Source organism: Halichoerus grypus, chromosome 7 (assembly GCF_964656455.1).
Source record: "Halichoerus grypus chromosome 7, mHalGry1.hap1.1, whole genome shotgun sequence".
NCBI classification, from domain to species: Eukaryota; Metazoa; Chordata; class Mammalia; order Carnivora; family Phocidae; genus Halichoerus; species Halichoerus grypus.
Window position 1 is genome coordinate 55,808,819 of NC_135718.1, and position 16,297 is coordinate 55,825,115.

A 16,297-nucleotide genomic window follows, 5' to 3' on the forward strand; every position below is an offset into this window, starting at 1 on the left:
GGTGAGGCACCAGATGTGGGACAATGTAATGGTCCAAGTGCCTGCATCTCTGGGCCAGATCACCCATCCAGGCGGGAGGGCGAAGGCAGAGACTCCCATCAGAAGCAGGAGGAAAAGGGATTGGGGGGCTGGGTGTGTCTTACCAAGGAAACAGAGAACTGGGGAGAGATAACAAGGGCAACAAGGTTTGGGGTTGATGAAGACAAAATCAGATAAGGTGGAAGATTTCCCAAAAGTATAACTTCAAAATATAAAAAGATAAATTCAATAAATCCATACAACATCTCCCCAGAGAGGTATAACCTTAAAATACGAAAAAAAAAAAATTCATTTTGGTAAATCTAGGCCCCACCCACAGAAGTATCTCTCTATATGTTCACTGAATGTATGAAAAAATATTTCCTAGGGAACCTCAGCTCCCTCATCTGTCCTCAGCCCCAGCTGGCCTCTCTAACCCTCCTTCAGCCTCCTCCATTCTGTCTGTCTGAACATCCTGCTTCAACAAATGGTGACAATTATCACTAGGAATTAAGTACATAAATCAAAATAAAATCAGCCTGGATGATCTGGGATATTATTCTCTTCAGTCTGTAGCCCATGATAATGGCCTCTACATTTTCCAAAGAAATTTTCTTGGAACACTTCATTTTTCAATCATGCCTCCATCTAGTAAGTGTTTAATAAGAACAGCATCTTCCTGGGTTCACTGGAGCAATACAAAAATGTATTTAACAAAGAGCTTTCAGTCTCCTAGGCTAGATGAGAAACACATACGGGCACCTCTGTGATGAGGTAGGAAGTCACAGGTGGTTCGAATTAATGGGTGGGGGGGAGGTTGAGAAAAAGCAAGGACATCCAGTGGGGAAATGGTCAGGGACAGGTCAACTCCACTTAGTTCTGGAGGCTAGAATGCAGACTAATGGGACTGGTGGGGACGGCTGAGTTCCAGTGAGGTAGAAGTCAGCTTGGAAATCAAAAGGACCTCCAGCCAACTTTAGCTGTTCAAAAGCAAGGGCTGTAGGACCATGTGGTAAATGCCCAGGCACGAGAAGTATTCGTTCAAATGAGATTTGGATAAACTGTTAAAGGTATTATAGAAGATATTCCATATATTTCCCCCTGTTGGGAAGAAGTCTGGGCTAGAGGGATGCTCTCAGAAACTTCAGTGTCCCTTATTCCACCAGCGGAGCATGAAGTTAGCAAGCGAGCCTCCCAAATGAAATATTGATACCTCATGCAAAGATTCTTAGGAAATCAAATATTTTTTATTCATTTACTGGATTTCATATACCTAACAGTCCTTAAAACAACTACCCACAGTAGCAACACAAACCACATGTAAAATGAAAACAGGTGCCCCACACGGCACCCCTCCCCATCACACATGCAATACTGAGCAACAAAATCCTACAGGTGCTGACATAACTCACTTTAAGCATGAAAGGATTTCTGCAGGGCTGCCTGGCAGCCAACCTTCTTCATCCTGGGGCTGATACTCCCAAGTCTTTATTCTCTTTCCATGTTCCAGGTCAGCATGATGAGTTAAGGACAAGTTAGATTAGATCTCCAGTTTATTACATGAATCCCTATCCTTCTCAAATGTGCATCCACAGGTGAGGACCCAATCTACTACAAGCAATGGCTGAAGCTCCCCGGTGGGGAGCCAGCCAGCCAGGCCACATGGGCAACAGCCACAGGACCCAAAGCCATAGAGAACTAGCAGCTCCGGCCTCAACTGAAAATTTGCTAAAAGGGGATCTCAGGCCCAAATGCTTTGATTTTACAAGTTGGCCCATCTCTGGCCCAAATATGCGAATCAGAAATATCATTTAATGCCCCTGAAAAAACACCGAGTAACCAAATGCTAGGAGTACCCGAGAACCCGGGGTTCTCTTTCGGCCATCCAGAATGTGAAGTCAGCTAGAAGCTTGCCTCTGGTCCCTGACCAACGCATCTGCCGGAGGAAAGGCAAGCCAGTATCCAAGGCACATGGGGCCCAAGCCCGAGGGGGGTCCTAGTCCTCCTTCTGGGCCTGCTGTAACCTCTTGGCCACAGCAGTGATCAGAGCGGCTCCCTTTCCACTCCCATCTTCGGACAGCATGAGCGTCACATCACATCGAGGTGCTAGTTCTTTCACAGTTTCCTGTAATATCCGAGAAAAGCTATGAGAGAGAGAAAGAGAAACATCATCAGCACTTACATATGGGATCAACATATTTATGAATGATTCCAATCTAGTTTGTTCCTTCCAGCTTGCTTCTCCAGGCTGTAGAACGGCTTCCTATACTGCTTGCTAACGAGCTGTTTTAATTGTACCTTTTATTGAGCAGCTACTAATGCCAAAGACTATTCTAGGTGTTTTATATACAGAATATACATATAGTCAAAGTGTAATAAATAACAGTTTTTTGGGGGGTTTGGGTTTTTTTTTTTTTTAAAGATTTTATTTATTTGACAGTGAGAGAATGAGCACAAGTAGAGGGAGCGGCCAGCAGATGGAGAGGGAGAAGCAGGGAGTCCGACGCGGGGCTCGATCCCAGGAGCCTGGACTCATGACCTGAGCCAAAGGCAGACGCTTAACGACTGAGCCCCAGGCACCCTTAAGTAACAGTTTAAAAACAATTATTAGGGGGCGCCTGGGTGGCTCAGTCGGTGAAATATCCAACTCTTGATTTCGGCTCAGGTCATGGTCTCAGGTTCATGAGATCAAATCCCACATCCCTCTCCCTCTCCCTCAGCTCCTCCCCCCTGCTGGCTCACTCTCTCTCATAAATAAATAAATAAATAAATAAATAAATAAATAAATAAATAAATAAAATCTTTAAAAAAAGAAAAAGAAAAAGAAATGATCACTTGGTTTTTGTCCCTTGGTCAAGTTTTGGTTCAAGAGAGAGGCTTGTAGGGACCACATCAGAAAGAAGTGATTCTTGGGCGCCTGGGTGGCTCAGTTGGTTAAGCGACTGCCTTCGGCTCAGGTCATGATCCTGGAGTCCTGGGATCGAGTCCCGCATCGGGCTCCCTGCTCAGCAGGGAGTCTGCTTCTCCCTCTGACCCTCCTCCCTCTCATGCTCTCTGTCTCTCATTCTCTCTCTTGCAAATAAATAAAATCTTAAAAAAAAAAAAAAAAAATTAAAAAAAAAAAAAAGAAATAAGTGATTCTTCTGGAACCAAAGTAGTGAAAATATTCTTTAACTAATTTTGCTAGAATTAGAGTTCTTCAACTCTACACTCCATAGTATATATCACTTCATAAACAATCCCAGCACAATGGACCAACTTAAATAAAGATGTTTATCCAGGGGGTCTCATTTGAGAGGACAAGAAGTTCTGTTTCTACATCCATTTTTATTTCTATAATCCCAATTCTCTTATACCTAAAATCTCAACATTAAGCATATACTCTCTTTTGATAAGATTGGCCTATTTCCTTTAATTTTAAAATACAGATAAGCCTTAAAGTGTTAGGGCGCAGATGTGGGTGACAGAGGGAAAGCAGTGTGAAGTGCTGGTTACTAAGTAGGTCCAAAACCCTGCCTTTCGGCACATTGACCTTGGTGGTTAGATTGGCCATGGGATGCTTTCTGGTCAATAAGTTATGAATTAAGATTTTAAAAGTCTATATGATTCTAGGAAAGTAGTTAAGAGTTGACAGAAGACAGCACAGATCAGAAAATTCAGGTTTAAAAAAAAATTTTTAACTGGAGTGGTGGGGGGTGGGATGGTTGGGGTGGCTGGGTGATGGGACACTGGGGAGGGTATGTGCTATGGTGAGCGCTGTGAATTGTGTAAGACTGTTGAATCACAGACCTGTACCTCTGAAACAAATAATACATTATATGTTAAAAAAAAAAAAAGAAGAGAGTAGGAAGAGAAAAATGAAGGGGGGGGAAATCGGAGGGGGAGACGAACCATGAGAGACGATGGACTCTGAGAAACAAACTGAGGGTTCTAGAGGGGCGGGGGGTGGGAGGATGGGTTAGCCTGGTGATGGGTATTAAAGAGGGCACGTTCTGCATGGAGCACTGGGTGTTATGCACAAACAATGAATCATGGAACACTACATGAAAAACTAATGATGTAATGTATGGTGATTAACATAACATAATAAAATAAAAAATTTAATTTCCTTTGTCATTTTTTCATTAATAAAACAAATGAGACAAATGTAAAAATAAATAAATAAATAAGTGATTCTAAGGGGAAAAACAAGAAAAGATACCAGTCCCTTATTTTGGATAAATTAGTCATCATCACAGGAAGAGCTAACGATCCAGGATTACAACAGTATATTCGTGTATATGTTTCAGTGTGATTGGAAATTTTTATGAACTTGTTAATACTTTTCCTCTTCACCAAAACAAAATGTTAAACATTAAATAGGGGCGCCTGGGTGGCTCAGCTTTAATGTTGACTTTTTTGTGACATGCCACGCACTCTACAGATACTGTTTAACTTCGTCCTCACAACAACCTATGAGGTAGGTAAGATTTTTGTCATCATTTTACAGATTAAGAACTGAGGTTCAGGGGTGTCTGGGCGGCTCAGCCGTTAAGCGTCTGCCTTCGGCTCAGGTCGTGATCTCAGGGTCCTGGGATCGAGCCCCACATCGGGCTCCCTGCTCAGCGGGAAGCCTGCTTCTCCCTCTCCCACTCCCCCTGCTTGTGTTCCCTCTCTCGCTGTGTCTCTCTCTGTCAAATAAATAAATAAAATCTTTAAAAAAAAAAAAAAAAGAACTGAGGCTCAGAGAGGGTAAGAAACTGGCCCTAGGCCTTCCAGCTTCTTTTTTTTTTTTAAGATTTTATTTATTTATTTGACAGAGAGAGAGAGAGAGACAGCAAGAGAGGGAACACAAGCAGGGGGAGTGGGAGAGGGAGAAGCAGGCTCCCCGCTGAGCAGGGAGCCCAATGAGGGGCTCGATCCCAGGACCCCGGGATCATGACCCGAGCCGAAGGCAGACGCTTAATGACTGAACCGCCCAGGCTCTAAGTGATGGAGCCAGGATTCAAACTCACATTAATCCTTCTGTCCACTGACTCTGAGCTAAGAAAGTTATAACCAGTTCACACTTGACAAATGCTCTGTGCTGTGCAAAATATTCAGTTCTCATTACCTCCCTGTGAGGTCAGATGGGAGTACTTAGTACTAATCACTTGTATTTGTTGAGCACTTACTCAGCCCTACGAGGTAGAGATGACTACTGCCTTGAGGAGCATGGGGTTCAGAGAGGATGGCGAGCACTCCCACGTCCTACCCACTAGGAAAGAGAGCCACGCGGGCTCCCAGCTCGTCTGTTAGATGCAGTGGGGGCCTCTCTGGGGCACTCACTGCGGGTGTAGCTTGTACAGGGTGCCGTCCACTCCCACGGTGATCTTCAGGTACTCCAGCCCCTGGTCTTGCCTCCTCTTCTCCACGACAGCGGCCAGGCCGGCGCCGTAGAGCTGGGCTGCCCGCCGGGACACGGCTCCGCACACCTCCTTCACCACAATGCTGTCCTCACACGTGCTGTCCAGGCCGAGCTGCTGCAGGATCCTCCTGACCTGGAGGAGGGCCAGCCGATCGCTGCGGGCAAGCAGAGCAGGACGTCAGGACCTGCTTCCTGGGGCCCTGGACCCTGCTCCGCGTGCCTCACAGCCCCCACATCCCTAGATGCCTTAGGCGGAAGGAGGAAAAAAATGATCCAGGCAATGGCTGCGTTAGAGCAGAATGCCACAGCAGCTGGGACTCAAGGAAGCCTGAGACTCCCCCCCCACCCCCAGAAGTCCCACCATCTTTAAAAAATAAAGTGTGGCCCCTCTAGTGTTAGGCGTGTTCAAACCTATTATCTCACTAGAAGCTATTCTTAGATTCAGCAACCAACACATCGGGTGTACGTTTTCAGAAGATGAATCTGAGGTTCAGAGTTGCTAGAGACCTACCCACAGACAGCAGAGAGCAGGGATTCAAGCACATGCCTTCTCACACCAAGTCTATCCTCTCCCCTGTGCATGCCAGCTCCCATTACTCTGGCCCTGTTCACCTGGAGGCCAACTGTCTTTCTACTTAATTTTTCTGATTTTCTGTTTTCTCTTCCCAACTAGACTACATGCTCTTTGAGGGTAAGGCTGTATTCTCAATAGTAACCCGCATAGGGCTGTGTACATTCAATGGGGAAGTGAATAAATTAGTAAACAAAATACAATCAGCACCTCAGTGAACAGGAACCCACACACAGGACCATAAGCACATAAGCACAAAACAGAGAAGCACCTGCCATGGGGACAGGCTGGCCTCGAGTCTAGACCCTGATTATCTCCCAGTGAACTCCTAGAGCTCTGGCTTCCAAGCTAAACAAGGTAAAATTATATCCTTGACTGTCTCAAGGAATACATAGGGAAGAAGAATGTTATTAAGGGAGAAAAACTGAGAAATAACCTGTCTGGCTAAACAGTGGATTCAGCAGGTAAATGGTGGTGTAGTCAGAGAATATAATCCTTTGTAGACCCTAACAATGAGCTTGAGTGACAATGGTTAATGCTATGGCAAATGTTCATGACATATAAGTTAAAAAAATAGATAATAAAATACTATGTGCCATATGATCTTGGTTCGTTTTTGTTTTTGAATGTTTGTCTTTGTGCAGAAAAAAAAAATCAGAGCAGAAGGAAATCTGTTCAGATGCTGGTAGGATTACTGGTAGTTCTTATTTTCTTCCTTTTGCCTTTTTTTTTTTTTTTAATTTAAGTAATCTCTACACCCAGGACACCTGGGTGGCTCAGTAGACTAAGCGTCTGCCTTCAGCTCAGGTCATGATCTCAGGGTTCTGAGATCGAGCCCCGCATCGGGCTCCTTGCTCAGTGGGGAATCTTCTTCTCCCTCTCTCTGTTCATGTTCTCTCTCTCTGTCTCTCTCAAATAAATAAATAAAATCTTAAAAAAAAAATAATCTCTACACCCAACTTGGGGCTTGAACTCACAACTCCGAGATCAAGAGTCATATTCTCTTCCAACTGAGCCAGCCAGGTGCCCCTTCCTTTTGCTTATGAATGAGTAATATTTGTATAGGATGGAAAAAAGTGGATTTTTTTTCAGTATGTAAAATAATAAAACCTGAAATTCCTTCCACAGTCTAGCCCATCACAGTTTACCTAGTTCTTTGACGTACATTCCCCTGCTCGACCCTTGGGTCAATCACTGGGGTTAAACAGTAGAGCATTTATCTTCTATAAGGAAAGAAATTGTCATCCAGGGGTGCCTGGGTGGCTCAGTCGTTAAGCGTCTGCCTTCGGATCAGGTCATGATCCCAGGGTCCTGGGGTCGAGCCCCACATCGGGCTCCCTGCTCAGTGGGAAGCCTGCTTCTCCCTCTCCCTCTGCCCCTGCTTATGTTCCTTCTCACTCTCTCACTGTGTCTCTCCCTGTCAAATAAATAAATAAAATCTTAAAAAAAAAAAAAGAAATTGTCATCCAGAGAGGTAATGCGACTTGCCTCAGGTCACACAGCACAAGCAATCTTAAACTCAGGCTTGGAGACTGTAGAAGCCCAGGATTCCCCCCAGGAATCCCTGTTGCATCCATTGGACAATGTGCTTTGAAATGGGCCACAGTCAGCATAGCACCTCCCATTCCCAACTGGCAGGACATTGGATATGATTTTCTTTTTATTCCATGAAGTTTAAAAATAAAATACCTCGAAACAGGAAATCAAAGCAGCCAAAGCAGACACCTTTTGTGCGGCAGAAGCAAATATTTCTGGAGGCATATAGGTCCTGCTAACTTATTCTTGTCCAAGAACATCTTCCTTTTTATTCAGGCAAAAAAAAAAAAAAAAGGCAAGGCAAAGATAGTCCATTTGAGGAAGAAACCATTTGCTCCCACAGCAAAAGAGGATCCCTCTGGTCATCAAAGGTGATGACTTTTAACTTACACTTTTGAATCTAATGGGTTGAAGCCAGACAAAAAGGATGCTGGACATCTGCTGAACAACATCTCAAAAACACAAAATTGCCGCTGCTGCTACTGATTCGACCACCATCTCCTTAGACGGCAAGATCTGTTCTGCAACAGTCCATCTGACCTCTCTCATTAAGGACACTGCTTTCACTTCTAAAGAGTTTTCCTTTTCTCCCAAAGTGATTTTTGGCTGGCCATAAAGACCAGTAAAATTAACTGAATGAATGCAAATTGACAGAAATTCCAAATACCAAACTTCTGATAGAACCAGTGCTGGTAGGAAAAGCAGTGAAACTGACATGTTTGTACATAACTAGTGGTGGAAACTGGAACTATATTTTTAAAAGTGTGTCCTTAGGGAAATACTTCTTTTAACCAAACGCTTCTACTCCTAAGGAAATAATCTGTGAGATGCGAATGATAACACAAAAAAGAAATACAGTGGTGTTACACAGAATTGCGGAAATCCATAAATTACAAGCTAGATATCTTATACTAAAGGGAAAGTTTAGGGGTGCCTGGGTGGCTCAGTCGTTAAGCACCTGCCTTTGGCTCAGGTCATGATCTCAGGGTCCTGGGATCAAGGCCCATATCGGGCTCCCTGCTCAGCAGGGAGCCTGCTTCTCTCTCTCCCACTCCCCCCTGCTTATGTTCCCTCTCTCGCTGTGTCTCTCTCTGTCAAATAAATAAAGAAAATCTTTAAAATAAATAAATAAGTAAAGGGAAAGTTTAGTAAATTACAGTATAGCAATATAATGTAACATTAGGCAGCCATTTAAAATGATAATTACACCAAAGAGTTGAGATGGGGAAGTTTCTCTTTCTAGAAGTATTCCAGCTAGAAAATGTAGGAGTGTTAGTATTAACTTGTCATCATTTTAGAATCACAGATCTAAGCAATGAGCATCAATGACTGCTAAGATCATAAAAGACAGACAGACAGACAATTCAATGCCACCTATGAAATATTCTTGTCCAAACTTCAATAGTGAATCTAACCAGGCATCTGGGTCTTCCTGTGAGTTTGCAAGAAATACAAGGGAGAGGAAAATGCTAAATGCTGTAATCAGCAAAATCTAGAACACAGGAAACTTCTAGGATACAATGACAGTTTCTTCATCAAATATATTCCAAGGGGAAACAAGAGAAGTCTATACATTAAAAGAGATTTTTAAAAGACATATCAACCAACTGCACTTTATGGACCTTGTTTGGATATGGATGCAAACAAAAACCATTATTTTTAGGCAATTTGGAAAATAGAAACACTGGCAGGATATTTTGAGATTAAGGTTTATCATTAGCTATTTTGGATGTGATGATAGTATATGGTTATGGGTTTTTTATTACTTGTTTTTAAGGATTTTTTGTTTGTTTTGTGTTGTTTCAATTTTTTATTTAAATTCTAGTTAGTTAACATATAGTGTAATATTGGTTTCAGGAGTAGAAGGTTATGGTTTTTTCAAAGAACTAATATTTTAGAAATACATTTTAAAATATTTATAGATAAAGTGACATAAAATGTGAGATTTGTTTCAAATCAATCCAGTTTGGGGGTGGGAAAAGCAGGAGTATATTAACGGACTGAGTTTGGCTGTGAGTTGATCATTGTTGAAGGTGGTGATGCAAATATTAGATTCATTTTACCATTCCCTCTACTCTTATATATTTTTAAAATTTTCGTAATTATTTCAGAATTATAACTGAAAATTGTCATGTACAAACACTAAGTAAATAATATATAGAATGATATGTGTGGTATGATTGCAATTATGTTTACACACATTTAAAAACTTGAAAGGTAATATGCAAAAATCAAAACAGTTATATTTAATCATGACCAAATGGGTGATTTTTTAAAAGAGTTTTCTTTCATATTATGGACACATCATCTTTTCAGAAACAAAAGAGGATCATTTTTTAGCCGAAGCTCACTCCCGTGTAACAGTTTAGGAAGCTCAGGGCTCAGGCACGCGGCTGGCCCTTCAGCTGTGTGCTGTGGTCCCTGATGCAGCTAGAGAGACAGAGCAGCTCTAGGAGGAAACCCCTTGCCCAGCCAGGCTCTTACTGTTTTTATTTCTAAATCCCAAGTCTGCTGGACCCCAGCCTGACAGTAGCACATCCCAGTCAGGGCCTCTCACACTGAGCAGGTGAACGTGATCCCACATCACCTTTCAATCTGGGACAGGAACTTGGTTTCAAAGATGCCCCTGGTCCGGAGACGCTCTGAAATCTGCCCGCGGAAGAGGAGACCCTGCTTGGTCAGGTCAATCAGGATCTGCCGCACAATCTCCCCCAGGTACATCCCACTGGTCATTTTCTCGTATCTGTTTGGAGAATAGGGATAAGGTTGACACAAGCAGGAAAATCAGCACTGGTGAGTGGCTCACAAAAGGACCTTGGGTCTGGGTATGGATGGCATACCACTGGCATCCAACAGCTGCCTGGCTGGAGTGGTTCAGAGTGGGTAGTAGGCCCAGAGAAATGCAATGCAGAAGTCTGTGCGATATGGGACAGCCAGTCTTTGGAGCCCTGTTGACCGGGAAGAAGCCAGGTCCCAGCGATGCCCCGTACTGGACGCATGAGCGAGCACAGTGAGCCATCATTCATAAAACAGAGAGCAAAAGCTTGATCTCACAAGAGTGTCGGGAGGCCAGCATCTGGTACACAGCGGTCACTGAGCAAAAGCGAGTCCCTTTCCAGGTCCCAAAGCCAGTTCTCCTTGGCTTTGTATTATAAATCTGGTTTACTAGATTCCCCTTGGCTTTGTAATTGAAGAAATCTGTTCCATTAGAGATGCTGCTTCATGAAATACTCTACTTAAACCGCACACACCAGGGGTTCTTTAAACATGTTGGAAGGGAGCCAAGCCCCCCTTTCTACCAGGCTGTGAGCTCCACGAGGGAAGGAGCAAGAGGAAAAGGGACTTTGTAACCAGCAGGCACTGAGCAGGCACTGTGCACGGGCATGAGAGACAGCGTTACTAACAGTGATGAGGAGCTGGACCACCAAGGCCTGGAGGTCAAGTGGGAAGCTGTGTCTGAGACTTGTGTGCTGGACCTGTATTCGCTTTACTGCTCAGGACCTCAGCAGTCTAAGGAACCAATACTCAAATAATAGTGACAGCGAAGCAAACTCAAATGTGTTGCCCCCTTAAACTCTCACTCTAAAAATGTGAGCCTCCAATGGATTCAGACACAAAACTAAGTCAGAAGGCACTTACCCCTTGAGAAGAGCCATGATGCTCGAATGCCCCAACTTGGGATTCAGAGATAAGGTCCCTTCTTTTTTGGAGCAACCCCTAGTTCAGCTGGGCTTCCCACAACTCACCTTCCTTCCAGCTATGAAGGCTAGTGTCAAAGGAAGACCAAGGACCATTAAGGCTGGTCCTGGCCTTGCCCAGGTATCTTCCTGTACAGGATTGTTGGTTCCACAGTTACCAAGGCATCTGTGGCCCACATATCCCATTACATTTCCTATCTGTTCAACTTCGCCACTGGGATATCATCATCATGATAAATCTATATTTTCATCTTATTTTATATACTAAGACACTGAGTTTCATTGTGACAAAGACCATATGGCCTGATAGTAAAGCATTTACAATCTGGTCCTTTAAAGAAAAAGTTTGCCAACACCTGCTGTCATGGATGGGCCTGAGTTAATTATCAATTCCTAGCATGCTAACTCTATCTCTACCTACCCCTTTCTCTTTGACTCAAGAAGCTAGATGAGAACACAAGTGAAAATGTACTCAATTTTTTTTTAAAGAATCATTCATTGATTTCAGTATTTTTAGTAGTATGGCTGGTAATTAGAATCCACCTCCCCAGTGACTGTGACCCATGATGGGACATGACATCATGGTTGAGAACCAGTACTCCCATCCACCACCTGCTCACACTTCCCCACCCCCAGAACAACAGAGGTCACCAACCTGGTAGCCAGACCTTGAAAGGCTGAGGATGTTGACCTCTAAACTGGATCTACTAGCAGCCCATCCCGAGAGGGCCCACTAAGTCAGCATGCCCCTGCTCTGTGACACTTGGCCCACAGTGAATAAACTTGGTGACCATGTCTAAATCACTTCCAAAGCCACCACTGGACCTTATGGTACCTTATGGTGATTAGAAAAAGCCACCCCTTCTTTCTACTTCTTGGAAACTTGTCCTGTATTTTGCTTTTGTTCCAATAAGACACTTCACTGACCTCTGATGGGGAATAGTAATAAAAATACAAAGCTATAGCAGCTATGATATGAATATAGTACCCCCCTGATCTGATAAAGTCATACACTGCACAACCACATAAATATACACATCCACCCTCCTCACCTCTGTTTGCCAGGGTTCAAGGACCCCTCATCCACCTTCTTGTCATATCGGGTCCAGATGTCGTCTATGCAGCCGTTATCTCCAAATGCTCCCCACTCCGTGTTAATGCACATCTTCCCTTCGTCCCCTTCCACCAGTTCAATGTTCCTCATCTCCTCCATGTAGCACATGTTGCTGCCTGTTCCTAAAAGGAAGCATGGAGGGACTTTAGACTTCAAAAACATCACCAGGTCCTAAAGAGGCAGAGGGGGGCAGCGGAGAGAAATTTAGGCTTGAAGTCAGGTATGACTGGGTGTGAATTCCAGCTTTACACTCGTAACTAGGGGACCATAGACAAGTATCTCATCTTTTAGAGGTCCAATTTCTTCTTCTGTAAAAAGGAAATAATACCTGCCTTATAGGCTTGTTCTAAAGAAAACAGTGAGATGCTTCCTCCACATAGTAAGTGGTGCCTGAGAGAACACCATCCTCCCCCTCCTCGTCACCACCATCACATTACATCACCATCACATTACATCCTCATCCTCACCATTACTGTTAAGCTACAGGTACACAAGATGGGCTCCCAAGTAGTCACAGTTAGCAACCAGAGCTAGAAGGGACCATGAGGAATTATCTAGTCTTGGAGAGGTAAACATTGGTATCTGTAGGCCACTTTCTTTCTCCTTTGCCCCTGACCTGGTCTCAGAACTATTCTCAGTGCAACAGTCCAGGCAACTATTATATGCAATCAAACAAATCTCACCCCTTTGCCCTCCTAATCCTAGCCCCGCCCCCCCAACAGATGAGGAAACTCAAGCCCAGGCAGAGTAAGTAACCTGTCCATTGTCACAAAGCAGGTAAGAGCTACAGTGAGATGAAACCTCTTAGTTGGCATTGGAGGTGTCTCACTATATCCCCATCTCCTTGTTCTATCCCCTGCTCACCATCGGGAAGCCCAGACAGCCAACTGGAACAACTTTCCCAGATTCTGTCATTACTAACCTGTGCCTGTCCCTTGGAATGCTCATCTCCATCTTCACCTGTTCAAATCCTACCCATCCCCTCACCAATTAGAGAGTCAGCCCCCTGAAATCCACCCTTGCCCTTAATCACTGCCAGAATTCTCCCCAAAGCCCCTTAAATGCCTATATCACGTGTCAGGCCACTCCCTTCCCTTCTAGGTTTCTTTCCAACTCTCCCCCATCCTGCACACCCACAGCCAGAAGAGGTCAGTTAACAGAGGAGGTGTACATTGGAGCTGATGAAAATCAGCCCCAAAACAACAGTGGTCTCTTTCCAGTCTGGATAATCTACCCTAAGGCCCTAATTTGAAAACCCCTCTTTCTACGCTATTCTCCTTCCTCAACAAAAGGACAACGTTGGCTTAGGACCCTTAAGGAGAAAGATATGAAGTAAAAATTTAGAAATTAGGAGACCTGGAATCCTAATCTTAACTTAATCTCTGCCTTGGACAAAACTGGCTTTAGAAGCTCTGTGTAATGGAACAATGCTCCACCCAACCCCACCCCCACCCCCGGCCCCACACTATGTGAAAAGGAAACCATCAAAAGATCAGACAGGAGTAGGCTAATGGGACATGCCTGACCACTTACCTGCAATCAGGCCAATCTCACAATTAGGATCTTCATAGCCACAGGTCATCATGGTCCCCACTGTGTCATTTACAACTGCAACTATGTCCAGGTCAAACTCCTGCAAAGGGAGTAGCCATACTATAAGTAGGATGTGCATGCCAAACAGGCTCAGGCGGGGCATATCAGCCCAAGGGGGGCAGAGACCAGAGCCATAGGAATGGGCACAGGATGGCAGAGCAAAGGGGCCTGGGAGAAGGTGCAAGGTTGGTCATGAGCCTCAACACCATAACATACATTTCTCCTCTTGATGGCTTCCCTGAGCATGTCCACCATGTCTTCCCCTTCACAATCAGTGGCCTTGAAGCCTTTGGTCCACTCAATGAGTGTTCCCTGAAAGAAAGGAGAAATTTATTTGAGCAATAGTTTGCTGGGACCACTACGCTACCTCAACATCAAAGAGATGCAAAGTGCTGTGGTCGGCTGCTAGTCACTGGGCCTGGATCATAGTGATTCTATGTCTAATTCGGCCAAGGACAGATTAAGATGTGATGAAAGATAAAAGCTACAACACGTCCATCAAAGCATGGTTCCACAATGAAAAACTAGAGGCAGCCTATCGTTCCAATGATATAGATCTATTATCTTGTGCATCGATACAGGAAATGTTAAACAGTTATAAAAAATCAGGCTGTCAGGGACGCCTGGGTGGCTCAGTCGGTTAAGCGTCTGCCTTCGGCTCAGGTCATGATCTCAGGGTCTTGGGATCGAGTCCTGCATCGGGCTCCCTGCTCACCAGGAAGTCTGTTTCTCCCTCTCCCTCTGTCTCTTCCCCCTGCTCGTGCTCTCTCTCTCAAATAAATAAATAAAATCTTTAAAAAAAAAAAAATCAGGCTGTCAGAGAACATTGACTCTTAGAGAAAGATGTTCACCATACACTGTAAAGTGAACACAAATTAAACAAATACAGACATTATTCTTTTAAAAACCACACAGACACACGCACACGTGCACACACACACACACACATACACACTCATATGCAGAAAAAGGTGTGCAACAATGCCCACACCAGGAAGTTGACAGGGTTCTTTCTGGGTGCAAGATTATGGGTGCCTTTTAGTCTTTCCTTTTTGTGTGTCCATATTTTCTAGTTTTCCCAAAGTTCACATGTATAATTTTTATAATACTGAGAAAAAGTATTTTTCATTTTTTTTAAAAGAAAGCCCAAGATTACATTCTTAGCCGGAGGCAGGAGTTAGTCTAGCCTCAGAATCCACAGCCTAGGGCCGGGGGTGGGGTGAGGGCTGGTCACGCTGGGGCGTCTAGGCCCGGAGAGCTCCTGGCATAGGGGAGGGGGCTGGCAGTGCCCCCACCCCCGTGGGCTAGATGGCCATCTCACCCTGGGGCCCTCGGCCTTGGTCTCCCTCCTTCTCTCCACAGTCCTTGGGAGGTTTGGCTCCCTCGTTCCTTCCCTGGTGGATGTATGTAGAACATCAGAGATTCACCCCCAGTTGAAAATCTTTCGTCTTAGTTGCAATTACACAAAAATAATATTTTTTGAAAGTCTTTCTTTTTGCTCCCTAGCCATTGTGGCTTTGCTCCCAGCTGTCCGTTTGTCTCCCCCTCCCTCTTAACTGTGTATCCATGAATCTGTCAGAACCCCTGGGAGAGGCCTAGAGACCCGGTGTCCTGGTCAAGAGGAGCGGCTGTGCCTGGGCATGCACGGATCATTCAGGACTGTGGACAGCGGCACACGGCTGTCTGAATGGTGTATTAATTTTCAATGGCAGCAGTCATACAGTGATATGTCGCCCTTGTAAAAAATTAAAGTGTTACTGATAAGGACAAAGTCCCCTTTAACTTACCATCCCCCCAGTCTGAGAGGTAACCTCTACTATCAGGCTGATAGGACTCCCTCCAGACCCTTCTCTCTCCATTTACATGTATTTTAAAATAAATTCACACTGTGTGTGGACTACTGTAATTTGGTTTTCCCACTTAATAATGTATCTTCTAGACCTTTCCGGGTCAGTTAATATGGATCTGCCCCCTCCCTTCACTGAGTGGAATATTCCTCAAATATAACTGCATAGAAATAAAAAATACCGGGCGCCTGGGTGGCTCAGTTGGTTAAGCGACTGCCTTCGGCTCAGGTCATGATCCCGGAGTCCCGGGATCGAGTCCCACATCGGGCTCCCTGCTCGGCGGGGAGTCTGCTTCTCCCTCTAACCCTACCCCCTCTTGCGCTCTCTCTCTCTCTCAAATAAATAAATAAAATCTTTAAAAAAAAAAAAAAAAAAAAAAAAAAAAAAAAAAGAAATAAAAAATACCTATGAAATAAGTACTATTTTATCCCCGTTTTTCAAATGAGGAAACGAAGGTCCAGAGAGGTTAAATAATTTGCCTCCGGTCACACAGTCAGTAAGTGGAGAAGCCAAGATTCGATGAGCTTCCAGACC

At 44.3% G+C, this 16,297-nt stretch overlaps 1 protein-coding gene across 1 annotated transcript in view; it reads right to left on the bottom strand.

Moving 5' to 3' along the window:
* Positions 1 to 1,243: 1,243 nt before the first annotated feature.
* The window catches only part of HKDC1 (hexokinase domain containing 1), a 43,011-nt gene continuing 27,957 nt past the window's right edge, over positions 1,244 to 16,297 (bottom strand). The window contains exons 13-18 of the mRNA XM_078077638.1: positions 14,133 to 14,228; positions 13,857 to 13,956; positions 12,262 to 12,445; positions 10,099 to 10,254; positions 5,326 to 5,559; positions 1,244 to 2,162 (exon numbers count right to left, since the gene is read on the bottom strand). Coding sequence (XP_077933764.1) covers positions 2,015 to 2,162; positions 5,326 to 5,559; positions 10,099 to 10,254; positions 12,262 to 12,445; positions 13,857 to 13,956; positions 14,133 to 14,228 — 918 coding nt within the window. The 3' untranslated portion in view covers positions 1,244 to 2,014. The remainder of the gene's footprint in view (positions 2,163 to 5,325; positions 5,560 to 10,098; positions 10,255 to 12,261; positions 12,446 to 13,856; positions 13,957 to 14,132; positions 14,229 to 16,297) is intronic.